The sequence below is a fragment of the Dermacentor silvarum genome, chromosome 5 (genome assembly GCF_013339745.2).
Source record: "Dermacentor silvarum isolate Dsil-2018 chromosome 5, BIME_Dsil_1.4, whole genome shotgun sequence".
NCBI lineage: Eukaryota > Metazoa > Arthropoda > Arachnida > Ixodida > Ixodidae > Dermacentor > Dermacentor silvarum.
The window spans coordinates 75,889,683-75,908,593 of record NC_051158.1 but is presented as its reverse complement, the minus strand read 5'-3'; the positions used below and the strand labels follow the sequence as shown (position 1 = coordinate 75,908,593).

The 18,911-nt window shown below is 46.4% G+C and overlaps 1 protein-coding gene across 1 annotated transcript in view; it reads left to right on the top strand.

Annotated features, from left to right (window-relative positions):
* The first annotated feature begins 11,336 nt into the window (after window positions 1-11,336).
* The window catches only part of LOC125945854 (uncharacterized), a 38,970-nt gene continuing 31,395 nt past the window's right edge, over window positions 11,337-18,911 (top strand). Inside the window, exon 1 of the mRNA XM_049668184.1 lies at window positions 11,337-11,442. Coding sequence (XP_049524141.1) covers window positions 11,365-11,442 — 78 coding nt within the window. The 5' untranslated portion in view covers window positions 11,337-11,364. The remainder of the gene's footprint in view (window positions 11,443-18,911) is intronic.

Here is an 18,911-nt window from a genome sequence, read left to right as displayed (position 1 = left end):
AGACCGCACAGTGAGACAACAAACAAATTTAAGGGGGTGTGGTGCTGCTGCTCAATCACTGTTTTCACTGGAAAAAATAACTTTTTTCCTAGGACAATCCGGTAATGCTGCATCAGAAGAGATTTTTTTCGAGGATTTATTGTGCAACCTATTTCTTGATTCTTTGTCAAAATAGAGATTGACCAACCGGTGAAACATATGATGAATATTAAGTTTCTTGTGACATTGGGTAAAAATAGTGCAGGAGTTATACAAATGCTACAACATACCAATGGAAATGATGTTCTAGAGGTAACAACTTTGTTCAAGTGGATTTAGCGTTGTGAAAATCGAATAGACCCCAAGAGCCAAGCAAGATAAGGGAAGCCCTACAACTCGCGCCTAGATGAAAGCATCGCTCGTGTGCGTTAGCTGGTTCTCAGTGACCGTCGGACATTTGTTAGAATGACTTCTTAAGTACTACGTTTGAGAAAGGCGTCGATTCACAGCATTGTGATTCACAGTATTGGGAAATGAAATGGTTTGCGACAAGATGTTACCTAAGTGCTCACTTTCGAACAAGAGTTCCAAAGAAAATAATGCTGAAGTGATTACAGAACTTCAGACGAAGACGAGGAATTCTCGCAATGGGTAACCTCTGGGGAGGAAACTGATTTACGAATGCGACATCTAGCTGAATCCGCAGTGCGTCAAGTCGAAAAAATCAGTGGCGGTTTAGCGGTCAATAAGAGAGCAATGGAGATCGCAGGGAGAGGCCTTCGTCCTGCAGTGGACATAAAATATAGGCTGATGATGATGATGATGGATAGAGCAATGTGTTAGCACTACGTCGCAGCTCGTTGATGTCCCGGATCCATGATTTGAACCACATTCACTACATTGCAAATTGTGGTAAAGGAGCTCACCAGACATCGGTCCTGGCTCTTCGAGAGGCAAAGTGCAAGTAGCGGTAGTCCGTACCAGAACATCGTCAGTTGCACTTTCTCTCTCTCTCTCTCTCTCTCTCTCTCTATATATATATATATATATATATATATATATATATATATATATATATATATATAGTGTAGTGTGTGTGTGTGTACACACACACCTCTGCCGTGTGACCGGCTTCTCACTCTTCACGCACACAGACTTCTTTCCAGATTGACACTCCTAAGGCCAACACATTAAAAGGGAGATCAACCAAGGCCTAACTCGATCAACCAAGATCAACCAAGCGAAGTACAAAGAATTCAAGCCATGCCTATCGCATTTTTGATGGGCATGGAATTGGGCACGACAAGTTCGGGCATTAAAGCCACTCTGCCAATGGAGCTTTTTACGTGGAGGACTTGAAGCGTCTTAAATACTGTTGGCATCGTGCGCGGCAAATTTCTTCTGCAGCGGGTTCCGCAAGTGCAGTCTGGTGCTGCAGGAGTGACATTTTGGTTTGTACACAATATCTAAAAAAAGAAACTAATTTTAAAGACGATAGCCTTTCTTGGGCTACCTAAACACGAAAAACTTTGTCTGTCGGTCTATCACTCGATTGAACCCTTCGGCCAAAACTGATTCAACCGCCCGGCGAAGACCAACCAATTGAGCTACTAGCACTAGGCGCACGGGGTCATACACGTCAACATTATACAGCGCAAAGGAAACCTCAGGCCTATTTGAGGCAAAATATATTTACAGAACCGTGATACGCAGCGTTAATTTAATTAAGAATATACATTGGACTGATTTTTACTTAGGAAATGAAAAATCAACGCGTTAGAAATGGTGTCGAAGAGACGCTACGCGTTAAAAACAAGCCGACTGAAGCCGCGGCTCTGTAGCCGGCTTTAAACCAACAGTAATAAAAGCTCCCAACAGATGGCGCAAGAGCAGGGCTAATGTAGGAAATTTGAATTGAATTCAGCAAAACTTGTATACTTCCATCATAGGCGGAATCAGAGGGGAGGGGAAGAGCGTGAGGGGTGGGGTGGGGGAGAAGAGAGAGTGTTACGTATCAGGTACGGCAGAAGACTATCGTCTTTCGACGTCATTTGCATCGAAGCAAGCAGAAATGCGGCCATTTCTTGTAGTACTTTAGAGAAAAGAACTTCCAAGGGTGCTTCTAGCATATTACGATAAAGTGAAACTGATGTATTGTCTCTGGTGGAGAAAATTATTGACATCGCACGCACGGGGCTTCTTAAGCATATTGAGAATTAGTTGGTTAACGACATTGCTTACATTAGTAAGATGGCAGAATTCGGCATTCGGGCATTCCTTAAAAAGCACGTGCGTCCATATTTTTGCCATCAGACGCTTCTTTGTCTTTATTTCGCTTTCATACATACACATATCAGTTATGGCATCTTATCATGGGGGAATACTGATCAGTATCTCATCATATCCCTTCAGTATTTACAAAATCAAGCTACTCGGAATTTTTTTTTCACTGTCGTCATGACGGCAGCGCCACTACTCTTCTTCAATGCAACATTTTGCCTATTAATAATAACGTGTTTCGGTTTAGTCTAGTCGCGTTGCATAAACAAATAACAAATCAACTTTCTAGTATTCTCATTGATTCCGAGCTTGTAGTAAATACCAACTGTATGAGGTTTGCGCTAAGAATAATTTCTTGCTTCCTAAGGTTTCAACTAATCACGGTAAATCGTCATCATCCTTCTTTGCGATCACATTATGGCATCATTAACCAATACCTTAAAATCCCAAGTTTCTTTAATTCCATTTAGGAATTCATTAAAGGAATATTGGTTCAATTTTCATGTTCGTGCGTCTTTTGTACTAGATTTGTGTTTATTCAGGTATATACGGTATTTATTTCTCAAGTTCTTCGTTTTTTGCTTGCAGGCGTTTTTATGTTCTTTATTCCGTTATGCTTACTGTTATTTCTCACTTGACATATATGTACAATTCTTCGCACTGCTGCTGATCTTTGTATTATTTATATCTAATCTTCACCGAGCGTTCCGTTTCAGATCTTTACTTTGGGACCCCCGTCTGTATGTTTTATATGCTGTAATTAGTCCACAATGCAATAATAATAATAAACTGATTGATTGACTACGGGAAACTGTGTACATGAAGCATTTATAAGGTAGGAAGGACCAATGGCTGATTGTGACAACAGACGCGCTGCAGATGTTTGCGAGGAACGTATTACTCAGCCACCATGATGGACCTTGCAGAGAAAAGGTCAAATTTATTCAGCATTAAATCATGTTTAAGGACAAGCCGTTACTTGCTCAACCTTGTAGAAATGCGCCACAGCACCGCCATACAGTGAGACACGCGCAGCGAATTTCGGTGACGAACGCGCCCAGTCACTTCTAACTTCATCGTCAGCTGCAAGACGCGTGCGTTCAATTTTTTTAATGAAAACGTCACCATGCGATGTGGTTAACGCGCCGAGCGTCTCAAAGGTCTTGGTTTTTGCGATGAAAATTTATAAGGCAGTTTTACTCGGCCTTTTTAGGGATGCGTTAAAGAAAAATATTGGCAGAGACATTTACTTGAGTCACTTTCGCATTCTTAAACGCTCACGTTCGAGACTGCGAACGCAATATACTCCCTTTAGTGAAAGCTTTAGTCAGCCAGTTGGTTGCGACGTGGCATCTGCAATGACGCACGCACTAGGCACACTTCAGTCAGCCAGAACCGTGGAGACTCTGTGGCGTCTGGGAAGCGTGCTCGTCTCGCATCCCGAAGACCCGAGTTCGATTTTCAGCCTGACCGAAATGTACCAAATTTTGTTTTCAAAGCTATTATTTATTTTGGTAATAGAAACCTCCCTGAGAAATTTGACGTAAATCCGAGCATTTGTGACGTGTTTCTACTCATAGGGCTGTCGGCCATGTTTGGTACCATCGATCGACCACGCCGCCGACGACGGATTTTCGCCTAATGGGGCATATAATGCTTTCGCATTAAAAAAAAAACTATGCCCGACCTTAGTATGCGACAACATTCCTAGAGTGTGATGATTGTGACATCTCGACAGCTGCCCGCGCGTGCGTCATGGGCGACCATGCACAATCTCATTTATCAAGGTGACATTTAATTACCTTGCATCTCGTGCCAACTTGCGATTTCGTAGCACACCTGGAGTTTTCTGTTAAATAACTCCAACCTGGGTGAAATCCGCCAACAATGCTGAAGTGAAATATGTGACGAATAGTGGGATCTAACGTTCGTATTCCGTCACAACAGACGAGTGGTTATAATTAGGCCACATTCGAACTAGTTTCTTTTGTGGTAATAACAAGTAAAAGTAAGAGCAACTGATTTGCAAACTATTGACAATTATTAATGACACAGTAACATAATAAAACAATCAACAAATGTGCATAGTTCAGTATGACTAGTGTAACGACAGTCACACACAAACAAGAGGCACCTTCACATGCACTGTTCGTAATTCCAGTGGAAATGATTTATCCATGTGCACATCGCATTTTAAAAGGGGGTGTAGGAACAAGAACCTCTTCAAGATGCAGTAGCAGTGTGGTCAGATGTCACCTTCATCACCGATAGGTTTTAAGTGTACAGCCATTTGAATGAAATGCAGTCTTGACAGAACGATTGATTCGGCGTTGCGGTCAATAATTTGCGCTCTCCACCAACTGCATCCCTATATGAAAAAGGAAAACGCTTTGGAAGGTACGTTATCATCACAGGTCCATCAAGGTAGCAGGTACCGCACAGTATGAGGATTGATTTCAAGGTCTCCATTCAGAGTCCGTTTGAGAACACCCTAAAATAGGATGACATCTTGGGGGCTAATAAAGCAATGTTCAAATGTCTCTGGCACATGACAAAGAAGGCAGCTAACAGCAGAAACGGAAGTACCCTTCTTCCAATTTTCCGTAAAATTTGAAGAAACAACTAAATCAGACAAAGCAGCAACAACTGTAGCCTGCATGTTTGACCTTAATATCGAGTGCGACGTGTCGTGATAAGATAAACGGCGAAAACTATTTTCCACTCGCACAGGAACACTTAGCCCAGCTATCCCGCACTACTCATACGAAAGCATGTTCAAGATGCAAACGTTCAATGAAATTGTTGCATGTAAAGCCTGGCCACGTGATTGTCTTAAAATACGTAGTACGCTTTCGTTGCGGAAAGCTTATTTCAGGCTTCAGCTCTTCAAAAATACTAAGGCGTTGTAGAACAAACATCCGAGCGTAACTTCTAAGGGCTGAAAGTGGTTCCTTCCACTATGTACCCTTAATCTATATACATTGTGGGAACCGGCTCGATCCCGCAGTCCATGCCAGCAGGCTCCAGTCTCCGCCGGCCACGTCCAAGGGCACCCAGCCACAGCTCGCGCTTCCCTCGTCTCCTTCGTCCTCATTCGGCTCTGATGCCGCTAATTATGACGGCGTTTCAACAACATGTAGCGGTACACCAAGGTGTTTTGGCGGAACATGAGGACACCTAATGCCTGCGAACTCCTTAGGCATATTGAACAATGAGAAGAACCATGAGCTTAAAGTTCTTCTGGGGCCGGATTCACTAAGATTTTATTTCGTAGGTTCGCTTTGCCATTCGCTGGCCGCCTTCACCAATTATAGGCCGGGCATTACGATTGGCTAAAATTCTTTCTTACGAAACATTCTAGCGTAAGAAGTTTTGTGAATTCGGGCGCTGGTGTTCATCCGTGCTCCTGATGCAGTGCCAAATTTCTGTATTGTAATTACGCCCTTTTGAACACTGGGGTTGCCAGTGCAGAAGAACCTTAACTCATCTACACACACCAAAACTTTTACACATCACCAAATTTGTTGTAGCCACGAATGCAACTCGACTGAGTTACGCTTAAGCACAGCGTTTCCAGGTAAAGGCCGAAAATCGATGGACACATCGGGCATCGGGTAACCTTGCTCTACAACAAGTTCGCAGACATGGCCATTAAAAACTAAGTGAGTCGAACAACTTGTGTAGCAAAGCGTGCGTATAAGCGAAACGAATCCAACATTAGTATGCTGAAGAAGAAAAATTAGATAGGAATGACACGATGAAAAGCTTTAGCATGGTCTACCTTAAGCCTTGCAATTTACTCGTGAGGACTATATCCGTATTGAAGAAGCGTACGCGCAATGTTTAGGTTGGTTTGTGTCGAGCGCCCACTATTTGCCCACCTCTGATGAGAACCAACGAGAATCGACACCGCGAAGTGTGATCCGTTAGGCAAAACTTTCACAAAAATGTTGTAGTCGTTTGACAATATATTTGGTATGCAGCTTTTAACAGAACGCAGTTTTTCATTGTCAGAACTATTGGGGATTCAAACTACGGCTATTGCAAAAAAGTATGCGAAAGGTTTCTACCTCTAAATTTGGAATGAAAATAATAAATAATATGGGATTGTAGCGACAAAAACAGACGCAAGCAAAAGACGAGGACGAAGAGTGTTGTTGGTGCTCGCTCTGCTTTGCCGTTGACCGGACTGTTTTCGTGTCCCCTAATTATTGATATACATCACGGCCCAACCTGAACGTCTGCTTGCGTTTGGTGGAGGTGCTGGGTAATAGTCGCTGTGGAGCGCCTCACGCGCTACGCCAAACTTCAACGCTTCCATATGCCACATCACGTGACGTGGCCTTGTTCATCCCCCATAACCTCGTTCTTCAGCACAGCGCACCTCGTGAGCTACTGAGAAATCGCTGACGTTCCTTCCTCTCCGAAGCCGTCGAAGCCCTTCTACGTGAATGCAGCATAGTTCATCGCACTACCAGCGCCTATCATCGCCAAACCCACGGCAAGACTGAGTGCTTTAATCGCGCACTAGGCGACGTGCTTACCATGTACGTTTCCGCTGACTACACCAATTAGGACCAGATGCTACCCTTCTTAACCTATGCTTACAACAGCGACACTCAGTCTACCACAGGATTCTCCGCGTTCTTCCTTCTTTACGGCCGTGAGCCTTCCTCCTTCATGGAGCTGACCGCCCCAAGACTGCATTTGTCACTCCCGATGAGTTATACGAGTTTATGGTGATGCCATTCGGCCTTTGCAATGCGCCTGCCACTTTCGAACGCCTCATGGACAACAACCTTCGCGGGCTCAAATGACACACGTGCCTGTGTTATCTGGATGACGTCATAGTCTTTTCGAGGGACTTCGATTCTCATCTCACCCACCTGACAAGTGTTCTCACTTGCCTTAGAGATGCTGGGCTGCAGCTCAATTTGAAGAAGTGTCATTTTGCTGCATCAATAATTCGTTTCAAAACAGTGCTATGCAGACTGGAGAGCGAACGGGTTGACTACGGCAGGGCGTTGCGACAAGAGTGAACGCGTCAGCTTGCGGAACAGCCAGACCACTTGCCACGCACCATACTTGCGTATTCCTTCGGCTTGACGCATAATCGTCCAAGGGGCACAGCGCGCCTGTACATGGAAAAGTCGTTCGCCATCCGATGGCTTGCAGAGCGTCTTTCTGTGGAGGCCATCACCTCCAAGCGACGGCGTTTACTTTAACACGATGGAGAAGAAGCGGATTTCCTGAAATGCGGGCCACGTTGGGTGGTGTTCGACTGTTTTATACCAACCAGGGGTACCAAGTGTGATACCGAAGTCCCTGCGTGCGGCCACTTGTTTAGAGAACATGGGGCAAAACTGACATAGCAATTGTTGTTCTCACGCTGGTCTAAAGCCTGCGGGGGCAAAAGAAGGCGGGAGCGATCGGTGGCCTGCAAGAACCAATGACTGTGGCGGTCGTGGCGTGGGAAAGATTGCTGCTGAGACTGAGGCCAATGAACAACTCCTGGGAAAGACTGCTGCTGAATTCCGGACCAACAGACAATTTCTAGGAAGGAGAACAAGGATCCAACTCTTGTGGGGAGAACGGGACAGAGAATAAAGATGTGACCAATCTTTATCGCTTGTCTGGAGAAGCCTTCACTGAATCTGGCTGTGGAAGAGCGTTCTGCTTATGAATCCGTCATTACGCCCTATATATAAGGCGACAAGATGGATTTATTGCGCATACGTCCGACGTAGCTTTAGACACTACACTTAAAAATTTTTCCACGGCAAATGACCCTTTAGTATCGAAAGAGGTCATCCACCTAGGCGACCTTATTTGTACCTGCCTTTGGCAGGTTGTTTGTTCTGCTATGAATGACTCAAGGTTAATAGACGATCGTAGGAGCACCGGATCTGCTTACACCGATATCCCTCTCCTCTCGTAGAAGTAATCGATAAGCGAACCGGAGTGTTGCTTAAAATTATAGCCTTGTTCCATCTGTTGAGCGCGTTTTGGTAAACGCACTTCTAGTTCTAACAATGAACGTATTGAGCTCATGTGAGACTACAGTCCAGCACAACATCTATGAAGCGGTGAGTGCACTGTTCAACAGTACAAAGCGGCATTGAAATGCATTTTATGGTAATCTGTGACAAGTCGAGTGCGTGTTAGCTCAGCAGACTTGGAGCAGCAACGTTCTGCCGATATATCCGGCCCAACGTATGTACGGTGTGCTAAGTACAGTGTGCGTGGATATTCCATACGCTAGACTACAAACCTGCCGATACTCGTCGTGTTATAACTCGTGCAGGGTATGATGATCGATCGCCTAAAATAAGCTTTACATAGCAAAAACGTGCGCAAGGCAAACCAGCAGACTTCCCCAACTGAAGTGAAAGGCAAGAGGTTGCCATGGAAACTTCTCGGGAATCATTTCCACTTCATGCACTTCATTCCAACCTCTCTGAAAGCTATGTTCATAGTCACTTTAATAAACAAAGAGCACAATGAATACTTGACCACGACGGGAGCTTTTACGGGTCAAGGCAGTTTAGAAAAAGAAAGTCGGGACCCTTGATGCTGCATATCGCAAACAAAAGCACTTCTTGCAAAAGCAGGAGCTGTGCTCATGTTAATTCCAAAACTTCGTTGTGAATTCAATATTTATGCTTTTTTGGCTTCACATCCGACGAGCACTTTACAAAATTCTAATATGGCGTTTGAATAAAATAAGGATATCTGTCACGGAGCGGCATAGTTTGGAGTCATCGACACGTCGATTAACGGGCGCCAAAAACGTCCTGGTCTCACGGTGCGGCATAGTTTCGAGATAGCGACACGTCGATTAACGGGCGCCCAAAAAAGTCGCACGCCTGCGCGGCACACGCAGCACAGTCACAGCGTGAGCTGGTCGAGCGGCTCAAGAGTAGCTCCAATTTTGGTACTACCCTAACCAGGCTCTTCGCGAGAAAGTGTCTTCGCCTCGTTTTGACGAGAACGATCTAAACTGTCCGCCCGGCGTCGATAGCGAGCTGCGCACGCTGCGCTTGCAGGCGCGTTAACTAGATGGCGCCACCATACTGACGGGGACTGGGGATCGCGTTTTTTTGCGCGCCTCGTCTGAATGGCATCTCGTCGTCTGCGCCTGCGCACGCTGCGTTTGCAGGCGCCTTAACTAGATGGCGCCACCATATTGGCGGAGCCTCGGATCGTCTGCACCTGCGTCTATAGGTTTATAGCAAGCGCTTGCGTGGCTCAGCGGTAAAGTATCCGACTCGCGCACAACGGGCCTGGGTTCGATCCCGGCGGAGCGGGTACTTTTTCGCCTTTCCGGCGATAGCGGTTACGCGGCGGCGGACAACATCGCGAACCGAAACGGCTGCTGAATGAGCCCGTAGCAGCTTAAGCTGTAAAACGTCGTGGTCTCGCGGTACGGCATAGCTTCGAGACAGCGACTGCCGATTAACGGGCGCCGTATGGCCGGCGGCCGCTGTTGCTTTTGTGGTTGTCAACGGACCCAAGTGTGTGCGTGTCAGTGTGTGGTGCAGTGTGGGTGCGCGACCTCTGACGGCGGGGGCGGGGGGGAGGGAATCATCCGCTCCCTCGCCCTTGATTAAAAGGGGCGCGGTCAAGATTTTTGGGAAGAGTCACGAGATAATTAGGTGAACTGTCACCCACACCTGCCGCGACGGTCAGTAGCGCACCCAGGATTTCTGCCAGGGGAGGGGGGGGGAGCAACGACGTTGCATAATATGCAATTTCCTTGCTTTAGCCAGAGCAATCCAACAGCAAATAAAATGCCTAATGATTATAATCATAATGACACCAAGGCTGATGACGATATTTATTTCTTCAGCGTTTTACTTAAAGTAATTTAAAAGGGAATGCATCAATACAAGACATTGATAGAGTGTTTTTGTTTATCAGGAAAATTGGACATCAAGCCACCTCCTGAATTGTAATGACAATGTGAACAGAGCACTAAAGGCACACGTTGCACTGGTGGGGCTGGACGCGTGGTCTGTGTGAGGGGTGGGGGAGGGGGCTAACTAGGCCTCAAGGGGGTTAGAACCCCCGACCCCCCCCCCCCCCCTCCCCGTCGTTGCGCCATTTCCTGCCGTTCCCCGACCTATGGAACTAGGGAAAGGAGAGGCTATTTAAGCGCTGGCTTTAGGCACTCCTAATCAGTCTAGAAGCTGAGCCTGTGATCTGCTGAAAAGCAGTCGGGGGGATAGTGCCGTCCAGTCTCGCCTGGGCCGCCTAACCGCATCGGAACTCCGAGTAACTGGTTGACGTACAAGACGACAAACCAACGTCTGCAACGAAGCTCACGGTAGTTCGCCTCAAGTTAGCTCAACCTGCTTGAGGGAAGTCGTCAGATCTAGACTCCCGGGAAACCCAGCCCAGCAATCGCATCCACCTCAACAAGATCGACTCGCTAGCATTCTTCGGGAAAGCTCTGCCCGCCGACTTCACAGTTTATGCACTTGCTGCTGCTGCCCGGCTACGCGTATGACATCATTGATATTCTTCTGAACTTTGTTTTAGTGAAACGCTGTTAGGTGTTATTGTATATTTGATCCGTGCCCTGTTTCATTTTAACATCTGCTGTTCATTGCTCGTCCTATTTATTTGTCGTCACCATTATGCTATATTAAGTTGCGAGGTGTGTTGGTTTGTCTTGCGTCATTTTTATTACTTTATTTTATTAATTTGTGTATCGCTATCAGTCGACAACTATCTTGCTTTTTTTTATTGCTCCCGACTCTGACTCTTTCACTGTGCTCGGTTGAGTACGGAACGACCAACCGGCTTGCATACCCCGTCGATCGATTTCGTGCCGACGGCGAACGGGTGACAGCCTTGGAAATATCAAACAAAAATATTTTGAAATATATTATGCAAATAAGTGACAGTGAATTCATTTCTGTAGGAGCTACTCGCACAGATTTCAAATAGCAAAAAATTATTGTGAATTATGGCATGCAAATGAGTGACATGGAATCAATTTCTGTCGGCGCGTATGAGACTTGTATATAACGACCGCATCGGTTTTCAGAGCATTCAGCTTGCAGAGAGCTTGATACTGCGGTCGCCTCTACGAGAGAAACGATGCGTGCTATCATGCTGTTCCTTGTTTTCGGGCTCTTCGCCGACGTATATGGTGCCGGTTTGGATGACCTCGTTAATGTGAGACAATTTTACTTTTATAAACAATTGTTCGTTTACTTTAGCGTTAATGTCCTGTTTGTTTTCAATGCGAAAATACTATTCTGTTCGTTACAACCCGGTTGTTGTGTAGAGATTCAGGCAGGAAGTACCCTGTTCAAGTACGAAGGTAGTTCATTCGTCTGTTCTACAGCAAAAAAGAAAAAAAAACAAAATAATTGCATAAACGAAAGAAGTGATAGTGAAGGTAATAGTATTAAAACAAGGAGGCCGCTGGGAGGGCTCACTACCTGAATGATCTATAAGCTATAGAGTCTTTACTTTCAGGCACACAAGTACTCAACGTAATAACCTAACTAGCAGTGCTCAAACCGAGAACGTAAAAACTGTCAGAAACGCAGAGACAAAGATGACCACTTCTGCGTATTTGTGTTCATCTCTGTCTCTGTATGGGTGTTTCTCGCGCTCTTGGTTTGAGCAATGCAATACCTACAAGCCCATACATCCACTCCTTAATGGAGGGTTTAATCACAAAGCTGCGTTCAAATTCAGTCTTGAGTACACAAAGTAGTCATGTGACTTCGTGATGATGATAATAATATTAATAATAATAATGATAGACATAATAATAACAATAACAATCCGAGCATACCGAAGCACTAATGTACAATTGAACGCCACTGAGCAGTCCTTTGATATTTGCACTGCGAGTAATGTATCATAGCGGTACGTGCTGGCCGAGCCAGCAAGCAGCATTAGCCTGCGGTGCCAACACCGCAAGCCACCGACGGCCTGCGCGGCGAGAGAGCGAGGAAGCAGCAGCGGCCACCAAGGCCGGCAGGCGCGCGCAGCAGCTAAGCCTAGTGAGAGAGAGAGAGATACAGACTACGCGCCGGCTTCCGAAAGCGAGGGTGACGGGGTGTCGCGGCGATGCCCTCTTCCCTCACGCAACACCTGGCGCGCAAAGGCTCCAGCAGGTGTACCCGCTCTGCTCAGTCGAGGCGCGCTCTGGACGGGGCGTCGCAGCCAATGGGAACTTACCCGCCGTTTCGCTGCTACAGACGACAGGCGCCGCCTTTTCCCCTAAATGGGCCATTTTATGCTTTCCCACCAATAAATATTTATTTCCATCAATACAACTTTGACAGAAGCAGTGAGAATAATGGCAGATTCAGGGGGTGGTTTTGGAGCGCTCTAGGCCTCTCTCTCTCGAGCAGCGTATAGCCTTTGACTCATCGAAAGGAAGTGCACGCCTTGCGTTCAGCTGCTTATTTTCGATCGATCATCTCCCGTGTAGATCGCTGTCGTCGGAGCACTCGCCGAGATTGAGAGCGTTGTCCGCCACGTCATCACAACACAGTGTGGCCGCTGTTGCCGATGGTCCATCGCGACTGCATGCTGGCGCCTTGACGAACTCTTGTCCGCCATTTTCTACGGTGGTGCCAGAAGCTTAAGCTATTAGAAATTTGATATTTGTTGTGGTCACGCGGTTTCGCCTCTGCCATTTCCCCCTCCGAGTGCGAATCGCTCATTCGCTCTGCCTCTTAGTTCGAGGAATGCCGGATCTACCAGGTCTGATTCTGAGGATGGAGGCCACCAGTCGAAGATACCATAAGACCATGAACAATGGCTTATATGTGATACATTTCAGCAGTCGATGTTGCAGTATCTCCATAAAATGGGCCGCCGTGCATATATGTAAATTCATCCTGACATTTTGCCGTGTAGAAATCCAAGCGAATATCACTAGTGGAGAAAGGCTGGAGTAAACTTTGCTAGGAAAGTTTTGCTAGGAAATGCTAAGTGCTACTAGACACGTTATTCCGAATCGGTTCGCCGCCGACGCGCAGATTCTCGCTTGGCCGCGCGACGCGCTTCAAGATGAGCGGCTTCTTCTTTGGGTGTCCGGATCTTCTTTGGTCGTCCTATGTCAAGGGTACATGTACTCACCACAGCGTCAACAAGTGTTCTGCCGCCGTCGCGGCGGCTCCGAGCTTTATATCCCCGGTGACGTCACGGCGAAGCTGCGCCTCCACACTTGCCGGGGCGTGGCTGGTCGAAACCTGCCGAGCCGACGCCAGAGGCGCCTGCTGCAGTAACGGACACCACGCGCGTTAGGCGCGAACGCGGGGACACAGGGAAACGCGGGCGGCGTCGGCAGCAGCTCCGCGCGTTGCCTCATTGGTGTTGCTATAATTTCTTTTGTAGCGAGAGCTACATTGGCCGCATTCTCGCCGAATCGCTGTGGGCGGTGGCCGCACCGCGAGCTGAGAGTTGCCTAGCAACCGCTGTAGCTGGCAGCGCCGCTTGCCGCGCCATCTGGTGTCGTCTGCCGGAGTCACCACGGCGCGGGTACGCGCCGCCTCCGCCACAGTTATGTTGCAAGCGTTCGCCGCTTGCAGCTGGCATGACGTCAGAGGAGGAGCCGGCGTTGCATCGTATATATTGTCACGTAGTAGTGACGCTGAAGTAAACAGTCGTAAAACTGTGTATGACGAAACTAATTCTTTATTGGGCGAATCTGTGCCCACAAAAGCAAGCTACACTCGAAGCACAACGAAAGCGGCGAACACAGTCGGCGGTCGTCGAAATCTGATCAGCGGCGCGACGCATCGGCTTTTATACCTGAGTCATCGAATGTTCCAGATTAATTCCTGATGCCCGCGTGTCCTCCAGAAAGTTCTAGACAATTCGAGTCAGTCACACAATCAGATAACATAAGCGTCGGTGAAAACAGGCAACGAAAAGAAGCATCGATAACGTTCTAGAAACGTCCGATATACAGGCACGTCCTGCGCCGAGCGATAACGTTTAACATTTGTTAGCCGGCGGAAAGCGGCCACCGGTGAAAGATAAACATGTATACGTGTCAATATAGAAGGGGTGGCTCGGTGGTATTCGTCGGCAGATATGGAAGGTTATGCCCGTTTCACACGGTGCGATTTTGTCTGCGGATTCGCAGCTGTGGGAAAGGCCGCCCAACCCTTCGTGCGTGCGACTTTTCGATGTTCGGCGTGCTGAATTTTGCGAAAACGCAGATGTGGTGGAAACAGACGACCAATAGGACGCGGCTCGCTTTGTTTATTTTTTGTGTTTCATTAACTGCGTTAATAAAACTTTCAGGAGTTTCAATATATAGTTTAGAAACATTGCAGAAACATTGCAATTTAGCGAAAAACGTTGGTAAAACCTACAGCGAACAATATACGAGTTTGCAAACCCTGTGCTACGAGTACGCGAAAAACGCCGCTGCCGTGGATCCATGGGAAACGGGATTGCGAATTTTGCATTTGTGGAAATCGTAGCTGCGAAAAACGCATTACAAAATCGCACCACGTGAAACGGGCTTGAGTCGGAGAGACTGAAAGAAGCCAGGGTTCGTCGACGAAACCAAGAGGAGGCAGTGAGCCGAGGAGACGGAGGAAGAACGAGCCGCACGCCTCGAGAAGCGTCGTAAGTACGAAGCGGCCAGGCGAGTAGATTCAGGTGAGGATAGCACCCAAAACGTGCTCAAGTAACTGGACGACAAACCCTTATCCTCCCGCCTCACCGACCATCGGGCCGTCTTTGTGGCCATTGAGAAACAACAAGATGTAGACTTTCAAAATAAATTCGTTACACTTTAAAAATGTCTAGCCTAAAAAATGTAAACTTAACGACAGGTAACAACCAAACCTAAATGCTCAGACGTACGAAGCTAAACGATAAAGATGTAACTGTAGAGAGAACCAAGCTAAACAATAAGATTAACCGTACCTCTCGCTGCGCACATCCAGGCATAACTGAGTTAGGCCACAGCCAATTTTCTCTCTCGCTCTCATTGGTTTCTTTTACTCTCCCGCGCATTGTGTGCGCCGCGCCCACGCTCTCTTTCCATCTGGCTAGCATCCCAGGTCAAAGTAACATGTGCACGGCACGGAGAGGAGGCGAAGCACACAGCGCTCCACGAGGTGGCTGCTAGGCAACGCAGTGACGTCATAGCTCCGTGAGGTTTTGCGGCTCGCGGGACAACTTACGGCCGGCTTAAACAGCAGCGCTGTTTAATAAAGTGTGACTATGGGCTTCAATTGTCGGAGTCATGAGGGAGGTAGTGGTCGAATACTGCACCAGGGAGGCCAAATCCTGTTCTGGTGAGCGAGTAACATTGATGAAGTTTAGTGGGCCCTTCCTAGTTTGATTGCACCTGCACTAGTATAGCCCACTAGCTCTCGGAAATATATATATATATATATATATATATATATATATATATATATATATATGTATATTTGGCTGGTGTCAGGCACCACTCCATGCCTGAAAATGTAGTGGACTGGAGTAGGATTCGAACTTACGACCTTCAAATTTGAAGTCGGGTGTTCTACCTCTGCTCCACGCCACCAAAATTTACAGAAGAATAAAATTGGGTTGGAGTGCATGCGGCAGGCATTGCCAAATGCTGACTGGAAGCTTACCACTGTCGTTGAAAAGAAAAGTGTACAATGATTGCATTCTACCGGGGCTCACATATGGGGCAGAAACTTGGAGGTTAGCAAAGGAGCTCGAAAACACATTAAGGACCGCACAAAGAGCGATAGAACGAAAAATGCTAGGCCTAAGGTTAAGAGACAGGAAGAAAGCGGTGTGGACCAGAGAAAAACGGGGATAGCCGATATTCTAGTTGACATTAAGCGGAAACAGTGGAGTTGGGCAGGCCATGTAACGTGTAGGATGGATAACCGGTGGACCATTATAGGGTTACAGAATGGATACCAAGAGAAGGGAAGCGCAGTCGAGGACGGCAGAAAACTAGGTGGGACGATGAAGTTAGGAAATTTGCAGGCGCAAGTTGGAATACGCTAGCACAAGACATGGGTAATTGGAGATCGCAGGGAGAGGCCTTCGTCCTGCAGTGGACATAAATATAGGCTGATGATGATGATGGGCTTCAAAGGGTTCTCACCCCCTGCAGATTTGGTGGAGGTGGGGGGCAACAGAACTAACGCAAGCAACTCAGTACTTTTACAAGACAGCAAAAACACAAATGAAATAGCGTTTTACAAAACTGCATGTCAAAAAGCAGCAATTCAACAAGAGATAAATAGAATAACGGATACACAAGAAGTCGGTGAGTTCCCAAAGAGTTTGAAGAGTTTGAAGATTGATAAAAAATTAACGCAGGTGTGAAAGCATAAGATTTCAAAAGTTCAAGCCTGCAAGAATTCATTTATTCAACTGTGACGGCAGCTGACAACAGAATAGTTGCTCATAATAGGTTTCATGCGAGGAAGTCTGCAATTTGATGAATGTAGTGTGATTCTTACAGGTTCGTAGAAGCTAAACTTGAAATAAGGTTTAAATGTATTGTTATTGCGATAGCAATTATATGGACACTCCAAGCGCATTTCTGCCGTCGGCATCACCGTCGCCATGACCGTGAAGTTCCGTATAAAGTCCAAAAATGATGACATAGTCGCCGCGCGCCGTACGCTGTATGTGCGAGAGATAGCTTGCGAGCGTCAGATGACGATCGCGGCTCAATATCGCGCGTGCGACAGAGGAAGGCGGACTGGAAGGGCGCCTTCTTCTGTAGCGCGCGAGGTACAAGGAGGGAGGCGAGAGAGGTGGGTGGTGGGAGGGGCGTTCTACTTCGTCGGCTGCTGCTTGTGGCGTGACTGCCCGGGCACCGCTTCTTGAAAGCGATCTGCGATGTCGACAAAGTGTGCGCCTGCGTGCGCCTCACCTTAAAAGAGATCTGCGATGTGGACAAGGTGCGCCGAGTGCAGGTAGCTTAATATGCGCTGTGCTTCCGAAATTTAATTCGTGTTGAAGCGAGAGACAGCACGAAGGTCCATTCGCAGGCGCGCTTGCTCACTCCAGCGTTTTCGCAGCGAGTTTCCGCGGTCATCGAGGGAGATGTGTTCATGTTTGCCTGTGCGCGCCTGACACCGTGCTTGTTAATTTAGTTAGTAAGCTAATGTTTACAAGTTTATACTGCCGATAAAACTACTACGTTTAGTTCGTATAGCTGTCTACTAATTTGCTAGTGCATTGGATGCTTCGACATTTTTTAGAACACCGCCTGAGAGCTTCAGTGCAACGCTGAACTTTGCTATTGCCTTTAATTCTTTTGCAACCATCTGACGAAGCCGTAAAATTTCTATTTCAGAATATTTGATTCAGACAATCTTAGTGCGTCATGTTTACTTTAGTTTCTTTTGTGTGTAGACATGGTGAGCTTGCCGTATGTGTTAGTGAAACAAGTTGAGGGGAAACTCTGAAAAGCAGTCATATTTTCTCTTTCCATCATTTAGCAGGACACCATTCAAGCCCCTACATGCACGACGTGTCGGCCGTGTGCATTTGATTTGGCATATCGGTTTAAAAATTCCTTAAAAAATTTTGATATTCACTCTTTATGTAAACTGTTCTTTAAAGGGACACTAAAGGCAAATACTAAGTCGACGTGGACGGAATGTCATTCGGTGACGGAATGTCATTCTGGAAACCTCGCAAAGCTTGTTTCGTGCATAGAAAAGAGTTAAAGAGAAAATTGCATCTGAGGGGTCCGAATACTTTGATGGCAATTCAAATCTCCCGCCACGCCAGCAGAGGAGTGGTGACGTTGCATACGCCATCACCGCCCTTTCCTGCCGTCGGTGAGTAAAACGGCGCCCAATAGACGGCGCTACGATTATGCAGTGCACCTCAGTTGAAACCTTCGAAAAATGCTTAATTACATCATTACAAACCTGAATGTTTGTTTGCTTCCATTCTTGTACATAATACACATGCTGCTATTTTTGCCTTTTTTTGCCTTTTTTGTGAACTGCTACCATATACCATGTATAGTTTGTTTTATGAATTAGAGTTTTTTTAATGAATTGGAGGCTACAAAATTGATTGCCGAAGTGTTAGACTACTGTAGAAATTGTCATTCTACGTGTTTTTTTGTTTTTGTTTTTTATCACGGACACTTCGTTGATGTACTTTACTGTTGTAATACCCAGCATCTATTTTGATAACTGCTGTTCAAATTATGTGTTTACCCGTTTTCTATGACTGACACTTTATTGATGTATTGTACTGCTGTAACACCCAGTTTGTATTTTTGATAACCTATTGTTGTAACACCGAAATTCTCTTTGTTATGCCTTAAAACCCACCCTGTAACGGCCTTATGGCCAACAGTATCGTAAAAAAAAACAACCTTTCGACCACCCGTGTCATTGTGAATGGTGTAATGTTAATTAGTTCTGTTTTCTAAAAATGAAATAAAACTGGTGAAGTAGGATTTTCTTTCATCTTATAATACGATACATTGATGTTTTTATAGCTAGTGGTTGAGTACTAGTGACAGATCATCATACCGTATCGGTGAAGCAGCGCACTGACCAGGACAAAGTGGAGCACTGCTTCACCAATACGGTATGATAATTGATCACCAACTTGCACAAATTTCCACATTACTGTACTGGTGACAGAATTTAAATGAGGAGTGCCTTCGTCAT